Source organism: Mobula hypostoma, chromosome 19 (genome assembly GCF_963921235.1).
Source record: "Mobula hypostoma chromosome 19, sMobHyp1.1, whole genome shotgun sequence".
Lineage (NCBI taxonomy): Eukaryota > Metazoa > Chordata > Chondrichthyes > Myliobatiformes > Myliobatidae > Mobula > Mobula hypostoma.
In genome coordinates, this window is record NC_086115.1 from 54017568 (window position 1) to 54039429 (window position 21862).

Sequence of the window (21862 nt, forward strand, 5' to 3'; positions counted from 1 at the left end):
AGATTTATTACCACTGTCTTGTATAAGAATTTTACAACACAGAGAAGTCTGCAGATGCTCTAAATCCAAAGCAACACACATAAAATACAGGAGGAACTCAGCAGGTCAGGCAGCATCTATGAAAATGAATAAAAAGTTGACGTTTCTGGCCGAGACCCTTCTTCAGAACTGGGAAGTAAGGGGGAAGTTGCCATATCCCCTTTGCACCTATTAATCTATTGTGATTCATTTCACTGAGTCCATGATATATGGGTTCATGCTCTCCAAGCATGATACTGTGGAAATAGGAGACTTTAAAAGCTTTAGTAAAATAATTCTTTTTTTGGGGTAAAGAAAACATGGTTTTGAAGATGTTTTAAGTTCATTTTGCAATGTTTCAGAAACTAAAATAGGTTTATTTATGTTACAATGTGGAGTAACTGTCACAGTTGCAAAAGTAACAATTTTCATATTGTGAGTATTACACTGCATTGAAGCAGATTTCCATAAGTGTTCGACTGACGAACTAATTCTTACTGTTACAGCCTTTCAAGGGAGGAGTTACGTGGTTAAGACGAAAACATTTATCTTTCATGCCGATATACAAGAATTCAGATGGGATTAGAGTCAAGATGGAGTTCCAGCACCACTTTAGCTATCTTCACTAACAGGATGCCTAGTTGTTGCTTGGTCTGCTGGGCCATGTTAACCATGGCAGCAATTGTTCTAGCACGGCCACAGATTAAACCTGCTGATGGTGTGCCAGAAGCAGAGGGTAAGTTAACTTCCAATAGTTTAAAGCTAAATGCTTGCCTTGATTACGTCAAAAAGAGATTAAAGGTTTAATTGAATATTCAAATGTTTATAGTCTTTCTTGGTTTTATTTAGCGTAAATTATTAAAACTTGTAACTTGCAAACTTTACAATAGGATAACTAAAGTTATTTGTAAAGGTTCACTATGGTGACCAAACTTTAGAATTTGGCTTTGGTGGCTGATTAATGTATATTTTCTGATGTTTTGTCTTTGAAAGCCCCATGTTTTACGAAGTTTTTTTTATAAGCCACTATTTAGTTCTTAACTTCCCCTTGGGTAAGAAACACAGAAACTTACACAAATGAAATAGTTAATTGTATTTTCCTTCAATACCTTTACTAGATAGTGAGTTGTAATTTTTTGTGTAGTTTCCTGTTGCATTGTTATCTCTATAAATTGGTAATTTTATTTTGCTTTTGATACTGAGTCCTTGCAGTGGCTCTAGAAAGTCAGTGTGAGATGCTGTTGAATTGAAAAGGCTTCCTCAAAGCACATTTGATGGTGACGTGCGCTGTGTTATCATGAAGTTAATGTATTTGATTGTCTACATTTTTTTTACTATGTCTGTCAAGATCCACTATTTAAGCTGGGAAAGTTCCTTAAATTTCAGCAAAAAATCTCTTTTAAAAATTATGAAAGAATGCCAAGATTTTTGTCGCTATTCTGACCTTGGTGGGTTTTGTAGCTTATTAGAATTAACGATTTCAAAGTAGCATCTCATATAATTGTTGCCAAAGACGTGGAATGCCATGCATAGACTAAATGAGATTTTCTTAACTGATTGATAGATTAATTGAATGAAAGCTTATGTCCAGGGGTCTGTCGACAGTTGAGGGAAATTGCAGTCAGTGTTTTCACTTGGAAGTAATCTGAGAATATAGAGAGAACTGTTAGGTTCTCATCACTAGTTAATGAGTCTTGTATTATTTTCTTCCTGCTTGTAACAGGAGCAACTGTAGTGACAGCTTGGTGTAGGAGTCAACTGGTCAAGAAAGCTGTCATGGTCTTTTGATTATGTAAAGAAGAACGCAAGATAGGGGGGAGCGTGAAATATTGTCTTTCTAGAATAGGGGTTTTGTTTTGTGATTCATAGAGTAAGATTAAGTTTCAAAAACATTCAATATTTTTCAGCTTTAAATAATTGAGGAATCTTTAATTTGTTATTCATCAGAATTATGTATGTTGTATAATTGTGGTAAATTGTGTAATATTAAAAGCTGGGAATTCAAACTCGTAGCCTAGCCCCAGTATCTATTCATTTAAAAAAAATATTGTTTTGAGAAGTGTTTCTGCATCAAGTTAAAAGATGGTAAAAAAAAACTGTGAGGCTCTAGTTGTAACAAAATTATTAGTCCCCTGGATTGAATTTTCTCCTTCCTCCTTTCTTTGGGGAAATGCCTGGCCTCCTCTTGGCAGCTGCCCAAATTAAAGCATTTGAAATCACAAGTTCACTATGAGGAGAACTGTGAGTTTATGCCTTCATCTTGTGACTGCATGGTACATTCCTGAGAGTGATTTAAGAGTTGTACATTGTTTAGGGTTGCAGTTCTTAACAGAAAGTATTGTAAAAGCTGTGCCTTTGTAGTTGACCCATTCATCCTTAAATATCTTCTCTTTCATAATATACACTTTTATTTAGATTCAGTATTTCAGTTTAATCAGCACGCTGCAAATTTTCCCTCCCCTAATTTCCCGGTCTTTGTTGTTGAGGACAACAAAAACTATCATGAGAAAGATGCAATCTTTTATTAATTCCTGTCTTCAAAAAATCCTTCGGATTCACTAGCCAGAAGTCATCAGCTACACCGGTCTATGGCACAGAGCACACCCGCTACCAGCAGAAGAATATTTAAGGAAAAGACGATGGGGATGGATAGGACATGTACTGTGTAAGCCAAGCACCAACATCACCAGGCAAGTGCTAACGTGGAATTCCCAGGGAAAGTGGAAGAGAGGCTGGCCAAAGAACATCTGGCGAGGTGACATCGACATTAACACTGACACCGAGAAACTGGACTCCACCTGGGGACAACTTGAAAGACTGGCCCAGGACACAGGACTCTGTCGAGCCTATGCCTCAGTAGAGGTATTGGGCTTAGCTAACTAATTTCCCAGGCTTGTAGCTGTTCTGGCAGGAAGGGTCAGATTTAGATGCTAGGGAGTCTGCGTAAAAACTTTTTCTGCTTGACACCTTGATCCCTAAAGTGATCTAAAGTGAAGTTCAGCATCTTTTCAGTACATCCACTGAATTTCAGAAATGAAATAAAAGATCCAGCTTCTACTTAGCATCTGTGAAAAGTAAAACAGAAATATTGAAACTGTTTCATCAGATCTGTAAAAAATGACAAAATAAGTTGATTTTAAAGAAGAAAGAATATGTATGAATCCACTTGTTATTGGGGATGCATTCAAAGAAAACAATCCACACTGCGATTTTCTGTAATACAAAATTGGGTCATCTGCACATATTTCAAGAACGCAAGTTGCAAAAGCGATAAATTTAATGTTTATTTATTTAGTATTTTCCACATAAATCTGTGAGAATGAGTTTTATTCTGCATTCAATTTTTTGTATGTTGGTTTGTGAATTCTGCAATATTGTTTCATACTTGAGATATGATATTTAACTTCTACAAGTGCATATTTCTGTTACTGTAAAGTAGGGGTTCCCATCCTGAGGTCCACAGACCCTGCGGTGAATGAAAAGGGTTATGGCATAAAAAAGTGTTAGGAACCCTTGCTGTAAAGGCTGTAAAGCAGGTGTTGCTTGTGTAGGGCAAAAATATTTCTGAAAGGGGGAAGCCAGAGTTATCTTGCTAATAGCCTGTTTACAAAGCTGTCTGGTTGACATATATTAATGAGGATAGTTAGAGTGTGTAAAAACAAACATTCATGTAGAACTTGTAAAATGCTGAGAATTAAATTCACAAGGAGAATGTTTGAAATGCTGGGTAAGATCAATTGTCATCAATGGAGAGAGATGATTAATGCAGAGAAAGTGAGTTACCTGAAATTATTGCGTTTGATATTACGACACATAAACAAAAGAAATGCCCAGATGGAAGGTGAAGTACTGTTTTTCAAACTTTATTAGAACAGTGCAGACCAGGGGTTCCCATCCTGAACTTCATTGACCCCTTGGTTACTGGTAGGGGTCCACGGGATGAAAAAAAGGTTAAAAACGTTATACAGAGTGGGAGAGGGATGGAAGAACCAAATGACAGAGACAAGGTGTTCCAAGAAGCAGTTATCCTATCTGTGCTTAGTTTCTTCGATGCAGAGGAGATTGTATCCTAAGAAGTAAATGCTGTATATTAGATTGGGAGGAGTGGATGTAAATCATTGCCTGGAAGGATGGTTTATGTTGTTGGTTAGTGGAAAGGGATGAGTTAAAAAAGCAGGTATTGTGATTGCATGGACAGTGGAGAAAGCAATGCTGAAAGGGGAGGGTAAGATAAATCTAGAGGTATGTGGAGTCTTGTGTGGTGGATGGTGGAAGGAACTCTAGCCTAGCTCTGATCAAAAGGAGAGGGAACGAAAGCAGAGGTCTGGCTGATGGAAGATGTGTGGATGAGGGCTCCATCAATAATGGTAGAGTAGACACCACGGTTAAGGAAAAAATACAACATCTGTACAGAAAGCCTTATCACTGGAGCGGACTTGACAGAGATGGAGTAACTTGGAAAAAGGAATGGAATCCTCTCAGACGAGGTGTGGTAGGAGGAAGTATCGTTAAAGTAGCTGTAGGAGTTTGTGGGCTTAAAATGAATGTTTGTTGGCGATCTATCTACTGAGATGGAGACAACAGATCCAGAAAGAAGAAAAAGCGATGTATGCCATGAGAAAGTAGAATGAAAACTGGCAACAAAAGCAATGAGATTTTTGAGATTAATATGAATGTAGAAAGCAGTGCCAATACAGTTGTCAATGCTTTGGAAAATACACTGAGGAAGAGGAAGCGGCCCGTGTAGAATTGAAACAATATGGTTTTGGTACTCCTATTTTTTCATCCCGGCTATCTCTCTCCACCTCCCCCCTCCCCCACCACCCCACAATCTCTGGGGCTTAAAACTAGCTTATATATTCACTGCAAAAAAATGAGGAATTCTGCAGATGCTGGAAATTCAAGCAACACACATCAAAGTTGCTGGTGGACGCAGCAGGCCAGGCAGCATCTCTAGGAAGAGGTACAGTCGACATTTCGGGCAGAGAAGGGTCTCGGCCCGAAACGTTGACTGTACCTCTTCCTAGAGATGCTGCCTGGCCTGCTGCGTTACCAGCAACTTTGATGTGTGTTGCTTATATATTCACTGTTGCAGTTCTGATGACAGATCTACAACCTGTTTCTCTTTCCATTGATGCTACCTGACTTATTGAGTGTTTATATAATGTTTTGGTTTTATTTCAGGTTTCTAGCAACTGCGTTTTTTTTTAAGTAAGTTATTAATTTCTCTACTATTTAGCCCTGACCAGGAATGAATTCTAGGGATTTCTTTTCAATCTGGCCTTAATACATAAATTAGTCCATTGATAAAATCTTTAATTGTATGTTGCATGTTTAAAACTTATATTTTCTACTCATTCTTTCTTTCATATTTTGCTTTCTATAATTGAGTCAGAATTATACATGGATATGCAGGTTGGAGGAGCAACACCTTATATTCTGTCTGGGCAGCCTCCAACCTGATGGCATGGACAACCAATTCTTGAACTTCTGGTGACGCGCACCTCCTCCCACCTTCACCATTCCCCACTCCTTTTCCCTGCCTCAGCTTGTCTCCTTACCTGGTTCTCTTCCTCCTTTTCTTTCTTCCATGGCTTCTGTCCTCTCCTATCAGATATCCCCTTCTTTAGCCCTGTATCTCTTTCACCAATGAACTCCCCAGCTCTTTACTTCACCTGTTCCCACCCCTCTTTCCCCCCCCCCGCAGTTTCACCTATCACTGGGTGTTCCTACCTCCATCTTCTATCTCTGACTCCTCATCTTTTTTTCTTCAGTCCTAATGATGGGGCGCAGCCCGAAACATGGACAATACCCCTTTCCACAGACGCTGCCTGGCCTGCTGAGTTCCTCCAGCATTTTGTGTGTGTTACATGGATATGCTTCTGTTTAGAGCTTTGGATCTTTCTGTGATTATTGACTGACTTGACTCAGGTGGTGTAGTTTTACTTACATGAGTAATGAGTGGATGTACAGTTATAAACCTTCGAGACTGCGTTGCACTGTGGAATTATTTTAAGTGTAAAGCATAAGTGTAACTTCTTGGTGTTAGTCTTTCTTTTCATTTCCATAAACTGAGCCTGGAGCAGAGAACTGATTCTTTGTAGAAATGAAATGAAATACCAGAGTCAAACTGATCTTTCATGAGTTTTTGACCCTCTGGTCCTTTGGGTTATGCCCCTGTTCAAGGGATTTGTAGCAGGCATCTAGATGACAGATACTCAACCCCCACAGGTTTTCCCAAGGTAAGGAGGGAACTTCAAAAAAATACCTGGTGAAATAGGAAAAATCAATTAAATTAATTTTTTTTTGTTTTTTTTAAACCAAGGAAAAAATGGATAGATGCTTCATTTGTTCCTAGGATATAGAGCAGAAATTCCAAAAGAAAATCAAACATCAAGCAATAAAATGCTACTGTTAAACTGCAACAGTGAAAGGCAAACATGAAGAAATTATTTATTAAAATCTTCCAAAAATAATTGGGTCTTTTCTTTTGGTATTGTTTTAAAAATGGGATGATGAAATTTTTGACAAAAAATTCCTATGTAGCATGAGATTGTGCTGCAATTCCAGATTGTAGTAATTTGCTGTAAGATTTAGTTGTTTTCCTTTTAATAGTTTGAAGCATTTATTCTAGGCGGTATCTGTGTGGCAAAATGTTAGCTGAAGTAATCTATGTCCAAGAGTAAATAGAAACTTTCCTGAGAGCTTCAAACCATTTTTAGCTCTTAGGTGGTTAACTATTCAAACTTTTTTTATGCCGTCAAAGTAAGATGGTACCAAATAAGGGAAATGTTACATTATTTATGATATCAGTGGATGCTGAACAGTGTTTTTAAAAATGTGAAGCAGACAGTTTCAAATGTAAATCATTGGTTAAAGCCACTTTGGATTTCATTTTGGCATCTGTGAACTTGATAGTGTCAAATCAATGGGGCATAAAAATAAATCAGCCAAGTATCTTCTCTCTGTTCACCAGATTTAAACATGATAGCATAGCCTTCCAATGTACAGTAAGTACTTCTGTTGTCTGTCTGCAGATTTCAGCCTTTAAAAAATGGAATTTGGACTTAAAGCAAATGTAAAGTCATTACATTAAAACAGCAAGGAGAGAACACTTGTTTCAGAAATGTAGATTCTAATCGTCAAGACTGAATTGTTGCAAATTCCCAGATCTAGCTAGGTTTTCTTTTTTGCTCGGCAGCACAATCTGTGTGAGTGGCTGGAGTATAATGAGGAAGGAAGAAAGAGTTGGCAGTGCACTCTTCATGAAGTGTAACATCTTAAACTTCAGAACAGTAATGAGAGTTACTTTGGAAAAGATAATATCAAGATCTAAACCTCATCAATAAATATTCATTTTATGTTCAAATAGTTTTAAAGCATAAGATTAGACCCTTTAAAATAACATAGTTATAATCATGTCAGTTTGTGGGAAGGCATTTTGTCAGTAGAGTTTCAATCTTGCATGTTTAAATTGGTCAGGCATACACTAAGGAAGCTTTACTGCAGAGTCGGAAGTATCAAAACTGCAGTATGTATTTATAAACTTGGACTTTTCTGAATAATTGTGACCATACTGTTTGTTGCAACTCAATATTACGCTTGCTCCACACACCATTGAGTTTTTTATAAGTTTGAATTCCCTTTAGCTCTGATTTTCTTTTGTTTGGTACTGGAATACTAAAATATATCAGTTTGGTTGGCATAGTGTCTGGAAAAATGGAATTATTTATTTTTCCTATATTTCAGTAGGTTTTTCAAACACAGCTGTGTGATCAAAAGGTGTATTAATAATACTACAAGATAATTAGCTGTGTGTGTTAACAGGTCAGGAGCATTTGATTGTCAGGCAACACACACAAAAAATGCTGGTGAACGCAACAGGCCAGGCATTTCGGATATCCCCATGCCCTCCCCCTCCCACTTTCAAATCTCTTACTATCTCTTCTTTCAGTTAGTCCTGATGAAGGGTCTCGGCCCGAAACGTCAACTGTACCTCTTCCTATAGATGCTGCCTGGTCTGCTGCGTTCACCAGCATTTTTTTGTGTGTGTTGCTTGAATTTCCAGCATTTGCAGATTTCCTTGTGTTTGATTGTCAAGGTATGTTAAAAGAGCTCACAATAGCAGAAGTTACACACCATTCTGATATATATTTGTTCTTCATTATCACATAGTCTGAATCCTGTAACTCCTAATTCAACAGCACTATGAATGTACTTTCACCAGAAAGATTGCAGCAGTTCAAGAAAGTGGCTGAATAACACATTCTCAAGGGCAATTAGAAATGGGCAATAAATAGTAGTCTTGCTGGCAACATCTAAATCCTGAAAATGAAATAATTTAAAAAAGGCAATACAGTTTATATAGTCTGTTGTTTGTTCACACTTGTCTCTTGATTGTCAGTCAAGAACAGTCTTGATTCTAAGCATTGGAGATGGTCCAGAGGAGGTTCACAAGAATGATTCCAGTAATGAAAGGGTTAATTTATGAAGAGCATTTGATGGCTCTGGGCCTGTATTTGTTAGAATTCAGAAGAAGAATGGAGGAATCTCATTGAAACCTATCGAATATTGAAAGGCCTAGATAGAGTGGATGTGGAGAGGATGATTCCTATACTGCGGGAGTCTAGGACCGGAGGGTGCAGCCTCACAATAGAAAGATGTTCATTTAGAACAGAGATGAAGAATAATTTCTTCAGCCAGAGGTAGTGAATCTTGATCGGTCAGGGCACGAAGGGATATTGGGGGAAAAGGCAGGAGATCGGGGCTGAGAGGAAAAATAGATCAGCCATGATGAAATGGCAGAGCAGACTTGAGGGCCGAATGGCCTAATTCTGCTCCTATATGTTATGGCCTTATGGAATCTAGAATTCATTGCCAAAGACAGCTGTGGAGGCTAGGTCATTGGGTTAAAAGCAGAGGTTGATATGTTTTTGATTAGTAAGGGTATCAAAGGTTACAGGGAAAGGGCAGGAGAATGTGGTTGAGAGGGATAATAAATCAGACATGGTGGAATGACCTAATTGTGATCCTTTGTCATATGGCCTTATGGACTCAGTATTAGATTCAGCCTTCGTTCATGTGTAACAAATGCCTGACATGAAAATAATGGAAATAAGTGACAAACAAAAAAAAACTGCAATATTTTATTTCATGTTATTCAAGAAATCTTGAAATGCCTGTTTCTGAGGAAATTTTGTTCTGTTACTTGCTTTATAATCATTTTATAATTATTGCTAGCCGCAGACTAAAACAGAAAATTTGATGATTTTTTTTCAGTTATAAATCCATTTCTTCACTTTGTGTATAGACCGCTTTATTTTAATGGCATGGTATTCCAGTGAAATAAGTGGGTAAAATGCAGCAATAGTATTTTCGGTGTGTTTTTATTTGTCCTCTTCATTTAGAATTACTGACCCATGTTTGTGTAGAACTATTCCAATGAATATTCACCCCAACTTGTTAATTACTGAAGCACAGCCTTAATTTTAAATTGAAGAGAACTTTAGAACAGGGGTCCCCAACCTTTTTTGCACTGCGGACTGGTTTCATATTGACAATATTCTTGCGGACCGGCCGACCGGGGGGGTGGGGGTTGCCAATGGGCAAGGGTAACAGTCAAATATGCTGGGTTTACCCCGAGAAAGACTACAATGACCATGAAGCCTTGGGCGGGCACCAGTGCGCATGCGTAACTTGCGCATGCGTGTACGATTTTTTTCCACAAATCGTTTTTGGCGATTCTTTTCGGGGGGGTGGGGGTTGTTAATCACGACCGGAATATAGATGATAATTAGCTAGTACACTCAATTTTGTTTCTAAAAGGGTTTATCTAATAAATTTAATATTAAACACACAGCGCATATTTTCCTCGCATTAATATAGTGATAAGTGAATTATCAGGGGAGGACAGGGGAGCTTGAAGTAAATGTTGAACAATCTTCCAGTAGAAGTGGTAGAGGCAGGTTCGATATTATCATTTAAAGAAAAATTGGATAGGTATATGGACAGGAAAGGAATGGAGGGTTATGGGCTGAGTGCAGATCGGTGGGACTAGGTGAGAGCAGCGTTCGGCACAGACTAGAAGGGCAGAGATGGCCTGTTTCGGTGCTGTAATCGTTATATAGTTATATAAGTCAATAGCATCATAACATTTTAAGTATCGTTTGGAACATATAAAATCATTGCAATACACCAATATCGCTGAAACAGTGGGAGCCCTGGGATTGTTTTCCTGCAACAAAACGGTCCTATCGAAGGGTGATGGGAGACAGCGATACTCGAACGGGGTTCCTTATGTCCAGTCTATTGCGCAATTTAGTTTTCGTTGCATTCATTGCAGAGATATGTTGGAAATGGAAGCAACGTTTTCGGTGCTTCCGTGGCTATCTCAGGATACTTAGCCTTGACTTTGATCCGGAATGCCGGCAGAGATGTTATGTCAAACATACTTTTCAGCCTGTCGTCATTTGCAAGCTCGAGGAGTTGATCTTCCCGCGCTGAAATGGATGATGCGCGGGTAATGACCTCGCATGCGTAATGGCTCAACAGTGGGTATGACAGGGAATGAGGAAAGGTGCAGCTGACTCATATCGCCAAATCATATCGTTTCCTAGCGGCCCGGTAGCGCATGCTCTGCGATCCAGTACCGGTCCGCAGCCCGGTAGTTGGGGACCGCTGCTTTAGAATACTTAATAAGTTATAACATCAATTAATTGAAAATATAAGATTATCACATTTTAGGCGCATATAATGCTGACATTAAAATAATTAGAGGTTCCGTAAGATCACTGACCTTGTTCTCCAGGTTGGTGAGTTTAGAATGGTCTCAAAATAAGAAGTTCAAACATTTGGGCCTGAGATGAGAAATTTCTTTATACAGAATACAGAAATGTACAGCATGTACTGATTACAGGCTGTTCAGCCCACCAGGTCTGTGCTGACCACATGATAAACTAATCACAGTTGAAATTTAGATGATTGAAATCCCTTTGGGTAGTGACTCTGTCTGGCTGCAGTTAAGCAGTCAAAACTTTGTCTGCAGGGTGTCACTCTTGATCCAGCTCCTGGTCGTCACTCATTGTCAAACTCTGGGTTGTCAGTCAGAGGGCAAACTCCAGGCTGACGTACTGTGCTTTGATCCAGGAGGTCACTCTCACTGGCCACTCTCGCCAGCTCTGGGTGGCCACTCTGTATTCCAGTTCTGGGTGGTTGCAGCGGACTGATCTTAATCTGGCTTCGGAAGTCACTCAGCAGTCTGGCTCCAGGCAATCAGTCAGTCTTCTAATCTGACTGTATGGTCACTGTATCGGAATCAGGATCACTCAGTGGACAGAGTGGTTATTCAGCCCTGGTCCAGCTCCAGGTGGTCACTCAGTGGTCCAGTCCAGGTATCCATTCTGTCCGGCTTAGTCTGTCATCCACATAACATTATATGTTCTTTTATTTTTCTCCTTCAAAGATTTATGTATAGCCAGTCATTAAATATCTTCTCTGTAGAGATCTGCTATACTTTTGACCACTAGAGGAAAAGGGAGGATGCAGTTGAAACGAATTGCCAAGGGCTTGCTGAATGGCTTGAGGATCTGGGTGACCTATTTCAAGTAATGCTGCTTATGGTCTTGTATTCACTCTCTGTCAGACTGAAGGGAGGTTGTATAGGATCAAGGAACATGAGCAGTGACTGCATTTTTTTGTTCCCTTAGTCTTGAAGCAATACTGTCAACTTAAGTGAAATTAATAACACAGACCCATGTAGATCTATGTTACTGATAAAACTATCAATTAATAAAGTCATGTAAAGCAAGATTTTACTTAGTAACTTATTTGAATTTTTTGGAGCATTGCAGGGAATAAATGATTTTTGAAGGGTGGATACGTGTATAAATTTAGCAGTCAATTTGTGTGCAGCAAGATCCCCGCAAATGGTAAGGGTGAACTGTTAATCAGAAACGAGAAAAACTGCAGATGCTGGAAATCCAAGCAACACACTCAAAATGCTGGAGGAACTCAGCAGGACGGGCAGCATCGATGGAAAAGAGTGTTGTTGATGTTTTGGGTTGAAACCCTTCGGCAGGACTGGAGAGAAAAAAAAGCTGACGAGTGCATTTAGAAGGTGGGAGGGGAGAGATACACAAGGTGATAGGTGAAACATGAAGAGAGAGGGATGAAGTAGAGCTGGGAAGTTGATAGGTGAAAGAGACAGAAGGCCATGGAAGAAAGAAAAGGGGGGAGGAGCACTAGAGGGAGTCGATGGGCAGGCAAGGAGATAAGGTGAGAGAGGGAAAAGGGGATGGGAAATGGTGAAGAGGGGGTGGGGGGCATTATTGGAAGTTCGAGAAATCTATGTTTATGCCATCAGGTTTGGGGCTACTTGAACGGAATATAAGGTGTTATTCCATCAACCTAAATGTTGTTCCTCATCACGACAGTGGAGGAGGCCATGGATAGACATATTAGAATGGGAAGTGGAATTAAAATGGGTGGCCACTGGGAGATCCTGCTTTTTCTGGCAGATGGAGTGTAGGTGGTCAGTGAAGCGGTCTCCCAATCTACGTTGGGTCTCACCAGTATACAGGAAGCCACACTTGGAGCACCGGACACAGTTTATGACCCCAGCAGACTCACAGGTGAAGCGCCGCTTCACCTGGAAGGACTGTTTAGGGTATGGTAGTGAGGGGGGAGGTGTAGGGGCAAGTGTAGTACTTGTTCCACTTGCAAGGATAAGTGCCAGGAGGGAGATCAGTGGGGAGGAACGAATGGACAGTGGAGTCGTGTAGGGAGCGATTCCACCATCAAACACATCTCCCCATCCCCCCCCCACCCATTTCCTGCTCTACGCAGGGATCGCTCCCTATGTGACTACCTTACTACCTTGTCCATTCATTAATTAGTCATTGTAAATTGTCCCATGATTAGGCTAGGGTTAAATTGGGGATTGCTGGGCAGCACAAGTCAAAGGGCAAAGTATCTCAATAAACAAACAAAAAAAATCATATTACTATAATCAACCTTCAAATTGGAGAAATGTACATTTACCCACATTTTGATTTTTCCTTGTTTCTCAAGGATACAGAACAGAATTGTACTTGGCGGTGGAAGGGATAGTGGGAAAGTTACAAAGGTAGTCATTACATTTACTTACAACATTATGCTAGAATATTTCTGTTCAGAATGACGACTATACTTTTTACTTAGGCAAATTTACATCGGTGGCTTGACTTCACTCCAGGTCTGTAGCTTCTGAGATAGCTATAGAATTCATCTGGAGAAGCATAGCATAGTCTGATTAAGAGTACTCAGCATGGCTTTGTGAGAGGCACATTGCACCACACGAGCCCGATTGATTTGAGGATGTAACAAAACAAATTGACGAAGGTAATGTGGTGGATTAGGTGTATAGGGATTTTAATAAGACATTTAACAAGGTTCCCCATGGTAGACTCATTCAGAAAGTCAGGAGGCATTTGGAATTGTCTTGCCCATAGAAGGCAGCGGGTGGTAGTAGATGGAGTGTATTCTGACTGGAAGTCGGTGACTAGTGGTTGGTGTAGGGATCTGCTCTGGGTCTTCGGTTCTTTGTGTTTTTATAAATGACATACAGGAGGAAGTAAAAGGGTGGGCTGGTAAATTGTCATAGGCTACAATAAGATATTAATAGGATGTAAAGCTCGATTGAGAAGTGGCAGATGGAGTTCAATCCAGTAAAGTGTGAAGTTATGCACTTTGGAAAGTCGAACTTAGAAGACAGAAAACAGGGTTAATGTCAGGATTTATAGCAGTGTGAAGGAACAAAGGGATCTTTGGTTCCACGTTCATAGATTCCTCAAGGTTACCACATAAATTGATTGGATGGTTAAGAGAGTGTATGGTGTGTTGGCCTTCATTAGTCAGAGGACTGAGTTCAAGAGCCACAAGGTGATGTTGCAGCTCTGGTTAGACCACACTTGGAATATTGTGTTCAGTTCTGGTTGCCTCATATAAGAAGGATATGGAAGCTTTAGAGAGGGTGCAGAGGAGATTTACCAGGATACTGCCTGGGTTATAGAGCGTAGCTATGAGGAGATGTTGAGCAAGCTGGGGCTTTTCTGTCTTGGGAGTGAAGGAGGACGAGAGGTGACTTGATAGAGGTGTATTAGATAGTGAGAGGCATAGGCAGAGTATACAGCCAGCATCTTTTACAGCATAGTGATTGGTGAAAAGTATGGGGAGATGTCAGAAGTAGTTTTTTTCACAGGTTGAATCACCCTGCATGTCACTGTTTAGCTGATAAAGAGAGACAATAGGGAGGGGTCAGTTGAGAAGGATACTTGCAACGACTTTCCTTGTGCCAGACAGCAGAAACTTTATGTGTTATTATTGCTGACTTCTTTTATGAAGATGGACATGATTATGTTATCATTGGTTTCCTCTGGCACGCTCTAATCTTCCCAGAAGACCAGAATCTACACGTTCTCCTTCATCTCCTAATTAAGAGCAGGTTATGTGTAAATTAGCCTAGCCATTCAAAATGGGTAGGCTAAATTCATCTGTGAATGCTATTTGTGAAACTGCCAGGGAGAAGATGTAAATAAGGAAATGAGAAAAACAAGCCTGGCATGAACATGCTATACAATGAGTTTAACATGCACTCAAGGAAGCCTGGAACACCTGCCTTCTCCATTAGACATCAGACCAAGTCAGTTTTTTCAAAAAAGATTCAAAACATGAACTTGGCTCAGACAATTTCAAACAAGACTAAAGTTTAATTCATTAAAATTTCACAGATGAATTAAACAGGTTTCAACAGGCCATGTTGCAAGCAATGTTTATCATTTATAAATCCATAAAATGTTATTCCTAAATGTAAATGCTTAGTTTTTTCAAGTTATTTTTTCAATGCTTATTTATGTAATGCATGTTGACAATGCTTCATGGAACTGATGTTAAATAGTGAGTGAGATTGATGGTGCAAGGGAGAGGCGTTAACACACAGTTGATTACATTTCTCCACAGCCCCTTGTACTGCCTGGCTCAGAAACTCCTCCAATCAATTCATCCTATGAAAGCACCAGCATTCATTTCAACTAAAACAACAGGAAGCAAAAACATGAAAGTCTTTGTAATAATTTGGTTCACTTAAAGGGGCCTAATAATGATATTCTCTGGTACATTTTTTTTTAAATGAGAACCAACATTCATTCTTTGCTTCAGCTATCTCTACTCCAGGACTACGAAGACCATTAATTTAACTTCAAGCCAATACAGACAAACTGATAAATGACTAAACCACAAATAAATAAGGAACTGTAAATCTCATGTAACAACCAAGGCAGATGCCTTTAATGTGATATTACCAACTGAGGTCTAGTGATTGATCAAAATCCACAGTCAGGAGTTGTCATACATCTTACAAAAATTCAGCACTCAACAATCCTGTAAATAGTGAAATAAAGGGTTTTAATCCATCACTTAGAATTTGTACTAGTAATGTGGAATTATACCAGCCTTGTGCAAGAATCAATCAATAGCTGATTTTATAATATAAACCAATAATGATCTTGATCAATACCAGTCAATACAAACTTGTAATATATAGTTATAGTTGTTTATCCTCTAATATTGCAGTATACAAAGTGCAGTCAAAGTCGTAAATCTATAAACAGTTTTCTTTGATATTGTGATGTCTTTGAAATTATGGAGACATGTGTTGCACTCTGCTCACCCCCTGCTGTATTATTCAGGTGTGAGAAATTATACAAAGCCCATGTTTGTCAAAGTTAGTATCACAACTGAGTAAAAGTAGTAAAATAAAAAAATGCTACAATGAAAAGCACCAACAAACTCCTTATAAGTCGAATTAATCTACCAGCCAGTACATCTTTCGACTGTGGGAAGAAACCGGAGCACCTGGAGAAAGCCCACGTGGTCATGGGAAGAACATACAAACTCCTTACAGACAGTGGCGGGAATTGAATCCCGCCACTGGTGATGTAAAGCATGTGCTAACCACTATGTTACTGGGTCACTCCACTATAACATTCAACAGGTTTCAATAGGTACATCTAATGTCAGAAGAATGTATACAATGTACATCCTGAAATTCCTTTTCTTTGCAAACATCCACGAAAACAGAATGCCCCAAAGAATGACAGTTAAACGTTAGAACCCCAAAGCCCCCCCATCAGCAAAAAAGCATCAGCACCCTCCACTGAGCACTCAAGTGTGCAGCAAGCATCAATAAGGACGCAGACCTGCAGTACCCCAAAGACTACTCGTTCACCTGGTAATTTGACATATCACAGGCTCTCTCTCCCCCTAATAAGGGAAAAAGAGGTGACCCCGTTTCACAGCGGGAGGGGAGATATAACAAGCAACTTGCTGATTCATGATGTTAAAAGTCTGTTGCGTCGCTTTTTCTGAGCTCTGTGCCCAGAGAGACGGCCTCAGAAAGGCTCAGGCTTCTGCCTACGGCAGCTAACCCGTTGCTCCCGATGTTCCGCGACGCGTCAGTTGGGGACACCAGCTGAGAATCACCCCATCTCCAGGGCCATGAAGATCCGGCACCTTGAAGGTACTCTAGTCTTCTAGGCCACGTCCTTGGGATATAGAGGCCCTGAGAGCGGGTCCCATTCCCGCAACCGAAGTCAGAGCGTAACTCCAGGTCATGGTCTTCAAAAGAACCTTGTTAAAGTCTCAGCTTTTTTTTACCCCTGTTGATACTGGTGGTGAAAATTGCATGTTAGATTATTAAAATATGATTGAAAAAATATTGCAGTTTCACCCACCTGCAGTTAGTGTATTAGGTGGGAATTCTCAGATATCCTTGTTGTGCTATACATATGGGATATTTGCTAGTGTTGCCCTTTTCCATCCTCTACTAATTATGAACAGGGAGTAAAATGATTCATTTCAATAACTATAAAACCCCCTCGTTCCCAGCGAACACACCTCTATCCACATTGAATATTAGTCCCACCATAAGTGGTAAACCCGCGTTCGCTTGAATTCTCAAGTCATTTACTGAGGAACAATATCTGAGATGGTTTCCCTTTGCCCTCATCTTAACCTTTCTCTTTGGGATACCTTCTTCTGAGGGAGGAAAGCTGGAATCAAAGCAGCAATGGGAAAGAAAGTCTGAGTACGCTAAATAGGTCTGAGCTTCGGCTGTCTCTTGCCAGCAATCACTTGGAATCTAGGTGCTTGATTCTTTTGGGTAGAAGGTAGTGACTGGAAGCATGGACAGGATAAAATTAGCCATTTAGATCTGATTTCAGGAAAAACTTCATTTAAGATTGTGAATCTTTAGAATTTTGTTATACAGAGGGCTGTGGTTGCTTGGTTATTGAAAATATTCAAGACAGTATTCAATACATTGTTAGAATGCAGGAAAATCAAGGGATTTGGGGATAGGATAGCAAAGTGGAGTAGGCATCGTCATGATTTCCTCAAAGGACAAAGCAATAGCAACCATTCCAGTTTCTTTCATTCTGTATCTTACATTGATGCAGCAATACCTTTCATGCAATCAGGCCTCCCTAAAACACACAGCTAGTGAACTACTTTCAAAGGGTAATCATTGTTGCTATGTTGGAAACATCACAGTCAATTCACACTTAGCTAACACCCGCAACAACTAATGTGATGAGTACCAGAAAATCTGTTTTAGTTTCGTTAGTTCAAAGATGTTAATGTTCACCAAAACACTGGGAATAATGTCTCAACTTTTGTTGAAATCATGGATGGGGATCTTTTGCATCTTCCTGAGACCTATTAGGCCAACATACAGCACATGAACAATTTTCATTAGGTTAGTTTATTGTCACATACACCAAGGTGCAATGAAATTCCTTGCTCGCGTGCAACTCAGCAAAGATTATACACGGTATAATAAATATACAAGAATGGGTGCAGTGGCAAGTGCAAAACAGCAGAATGGAGCAAAGATAGGAGTGCAATCTGAACAAGTAGGAAAAATAGTATAAAAGTGACAGTAACAGTAACTGGGAGAGGATGAATTAAGGTTTCAAAAATGAGGCAGCAGTGCTGAGAAAGGAATCTAAAAAAGGTGATTGGTACAGAAATCTGAAAGAAGTGGGGAAGTTGCCTTTCTTGAGTCTGGTCATCAGGACTTTCAAGCTCCCGTACCAGTTTCCACAAGGAGGAAAAGAGAAAAGGGAACAGTCAGGATGGCAGACATATTAATGATGCGGTTAGCCTTTGTGAAGCAGCATTCTGTGAAGATGGTCTGGATAAAAGGAGCTTGTGATGGACGGGGCAGTGTTGATCACTATTGACTGGTTTCTTTAGCCCAGAGAAGCGCGGTTGTGAAGACAGGCTGAGGTGCAACTGATCAAGATGTTAACTATAGCGGATTTGTACAAGTCCAAAGAGATCCTGGTCGACAAGTCAAATCTTCTCTGATGCCTCATAAAACACATACACTGATGTGCTTTCTTGAGCATCACATGAGTGTGGAGGACCAGGTGAGGTTGCTGGTGATATGAATGCCAAGCGATTTGTAGCTGTCCACCATCTCTACAGCAGCTGAATTGATGAAGAAAGAGTTGTGTTCACCCCTACTCCCCCGCCCCCCCCGCTTCCATAGGCCAACAACCACCTCGATTGTTTTGTTGATGTTAATGGCTGGGTTGTTGTTCTCATGCCATTGCGCAAGGTTCGAAATCTCTTTAGTGTACTTCATCTTTTGCTGTTGTTCTGGCTGCTAGAAGTGGCGTCCATCTGTTCGAGTGCTTACCAATGCAGCTTGGTCTAAATGTCAATAGAATGTTCCCAACAAAAAAAAATGCTGAAACCTAGATATTGAATAAATCAAACCAACAAGAAGCCTCCATCCTTTCCTTTCAATAGAAGGTTTTAAATAAATTGCGGTTACTAACCTGTTAGATTAAGAGGTAATAACCTCTTTTTTAATACAGCAATTTGCATGCCTGGTTCATCATTTAAAATTGTTAATTTCATTTTGAAAAGTTGAAAGATCAGGCATACATTCTAGCTTTATTCTGTTCTTGGTGAAGCAATGCATGTTTCCTCATTGAGGAACGTATATAGAGGGAAAGAAAATGGGCAATTTAATACTTCTGCAGAAAATAAAATGAAAACTTTAGCTCCCAGATTTTTACAGTAGACTGAAGTAAACACATTGAACTAATTAAAAATAATATTAATTGAAATAAGTATTTTAAAACAATTACCTTCTAGTTGTCTTTTTGGCAACTTCTGTGAAGCTGGATGCACTAAAAATGTCCATGTAAAGCTGAGGAGCCAGATATAAAGTGCATCTGGCCCTTCAGTTCTGTTCATTATGGAATTCCCCTGGGTGCAGTGGTGAACCAGGAGTTCAGATCAGGCTGACAAACAGCCTGGAGCCTGCCAGCATTTTGCTACAGAACTGCCAACTACTGCTCAATCTCTTCCCCTGAGAGGATATCTTAGACTTTTATACAATTATCTAATAGTATGCCACTTAGTTAGCCTATTCAAAAAAAAGTCTTCAATTGTTCGGTTTTCGGTCATCAATAGGATAGTTTTAACATGTGGAAGAGCTCAAAGGTAACAAAGTAATTGCATTAAGAATATAAAGCTATAAATATTACTCGTACACAGTGGACTTCTGTAGTATTTGGCACTCGTGTCCTGTCTCTGTGGTTGTAGATTTTTGGAGTTGTTTTGGAGTACATGCTTCTTCCTGTCTATAGTAAATGTGACTGCTTCTGCCAATTCCTTGATGATGGAATTACAGCCGAGGAGGAAATCTCTTAAGACCCGTTTTCCTTTGTAACATGCAAAAGTTTTGCGAGCAGAATCACAGGTACTTCTACAGTTCCTCCAGACTTCCAGCTAAAGAGCAGACTGAATTGCACTTGCCATTCTTTGATTGTCATTTTTCTGCATGGATAAATATTTTTGTTTAGCTAATGTTTTATTGAATATGCCTGCACTATACTGAAAAGGAAAAGAAGGCAAATATCTGGTAAAGAAAAAGGAGGCACATATCAGGCATAGGCGGTTGGGATCAAAGGGGCTTGAGGAGTATAAGAAAGCAAGAGAAGACTTGAGAGAGAAATCTGGAGGGCTTAAAAGAGATTATGAAATTGCTCTTGCAGATAAGATGAAAGAGAAACCCAAGGACTTGTATAGCTATATTCAGACCAAAAAGACAACAAGCGACAAAATTGGTTCTCATGAAGATCAATATGCTCATCTATACATGGAACCGAAAGAGATGGGGGAAATCTTAAATACACCTGGATTAACTCGGAAGACAGACACATTCTGTAGATCTGAGGAAAGAGTCGTAAAGTCGTGGACCGGATCTGGATTACAGAGAAGAAGTGCTTTCTGCCTTGAAGTGAATTAAGGTGAATAAATCACCAGTGCCTCTAGGACCATGTGGGAGGCTAGTGCAGAAATTTCAGGGATTCAGGTAGAGATTTTCAAAATGTCTTTGGCCAGGGGTGAAGTGCCAAAGAACTGGAGGATAACTAATGTTGTTCTGTTATTTAAGACAGGCTTTAAGAATAAGTTGGGAAATTATAGTATGGCAAGCCTGGCAAATAAATTGCGGCTAAATTATTGGAAGGTTTGTAAGAGACAGAATATATCAATTCTTTGATAGACAAGGTCTGATTAGGGATAGTCAGCATGGTTTTGAGCATGGTAGGTCATGTCCAACCAATCTTAGAGTTTTATGAGGAGGTTACCAAGAAGATTGAAGGGAAAGGAGGTTGACGTTGTCTGCATGGACTTTAGCAAGGCCTTTGAAAAAGTCCACATGGAAGGCTGGTCCAGAAGGTTAAGTCGTTTGGCATTCAGGATGAAATAGTCAAATGGATTAGTGTTGGCTTAGTGGGAGAAGCCAGAGAGTAGTAGTAGATAGTAATCTTTCTATTTGCAGGCCTGTGACTGGTGATATGCTTCAGGGATCAGTACTGAGTCCACTGTTCTTTATCATCGATACTCATGATTTAGACAATAATTTGGTAAACTGGATCGGTAAATTTGCAGATGACACCAAAGGTGGGGTGTAGTAGACAGTGAGGAAGACTGTCAAAGTTTGCAAAGTGATCTGGACCAGATGGGAAAATGGGCTGCAACATGGCAGATGAACTTTAATGCAGACAAGTATGAGGTGTTGGAGATTGGGTGAACAAACCAGGGTAATGATAGAGCACTGAGGTGTGCGGTTGAACGGAGTGATATCATAGACAAGATGGACCGAAGATCTTCTCTCTGTGCTGTGGTGTAGTATGATACTGTATTATGACTATTCCTTGGTAGTTTGCACTTCTCTGGATTGCATGATTATAAAACTTGTGAGTGAAGGATTGAGTTAAAACACAATTCGTAGCGGATCCGACAGCATCGGTGGAGGAAGACATAACGGGGAGTTCCTGGAAGCTCAGACTTGCTGACTGCTCTGCTGTATTTCACAAGTGCAATATTCTGCTAAATTATTCTTCTTTCTCTGTTCACAAATAATACATGATCTGTAGTGTATGTCTATTTTAGATCAGCATCTGTGGTATTTTGGCTTCTTTGAAGGGAAATTTGGAGGTTCACTGAAGCGTGTTCTGTTGCACTTCTTAACTTGTCATTTTTTAGTTACCATTTAAATAATGATAACCCTGAAACATGTTTTTCCATAAAAACCTTTTGCCAACTTGATATAAATGCAAGTTTAATCCTGTTACAAAATATTTTATACTTGTTTGTTGCTGATATTCTGCCTTTACATAGAATGAATTTCAAAGTCTCACATTTCAACTTTTTTATCTGAAACTTCAGTCCATTTAGAAAAAGAACAACTTTCATATAGAATTAAGAATGTTGCAGATTAATAGAG

General features: G+C 39.7%; 1 protein-coding gene across 9 annotated transcripts in view; it reads left to right on the forward strand.

Moving 5' to 3' along the window:
- LOC134359050 (fibroblast growth factor receptor 2-like) overlaps positions 1-21862 on the forward strand; it is a 191019-nt gene that overhangs the window by 88013 nt on the left and 81144 nt on the right. For all 9 annotated transcript variants that reach the window (XM_063071906.1, XM_063071905.1, XM_063071909.1 and 6 more), the window contains one exon: positions 525-754. In XM_063071906.1, the coding sequence (XP_062927976.1) occupies positions 595-754 (160 nt within the window). In that variant the 5' untranslated portion in view covers positions 525-594. The remainder of the gene's footprint in view (positions 1-524; positions 755-21862) is intronic.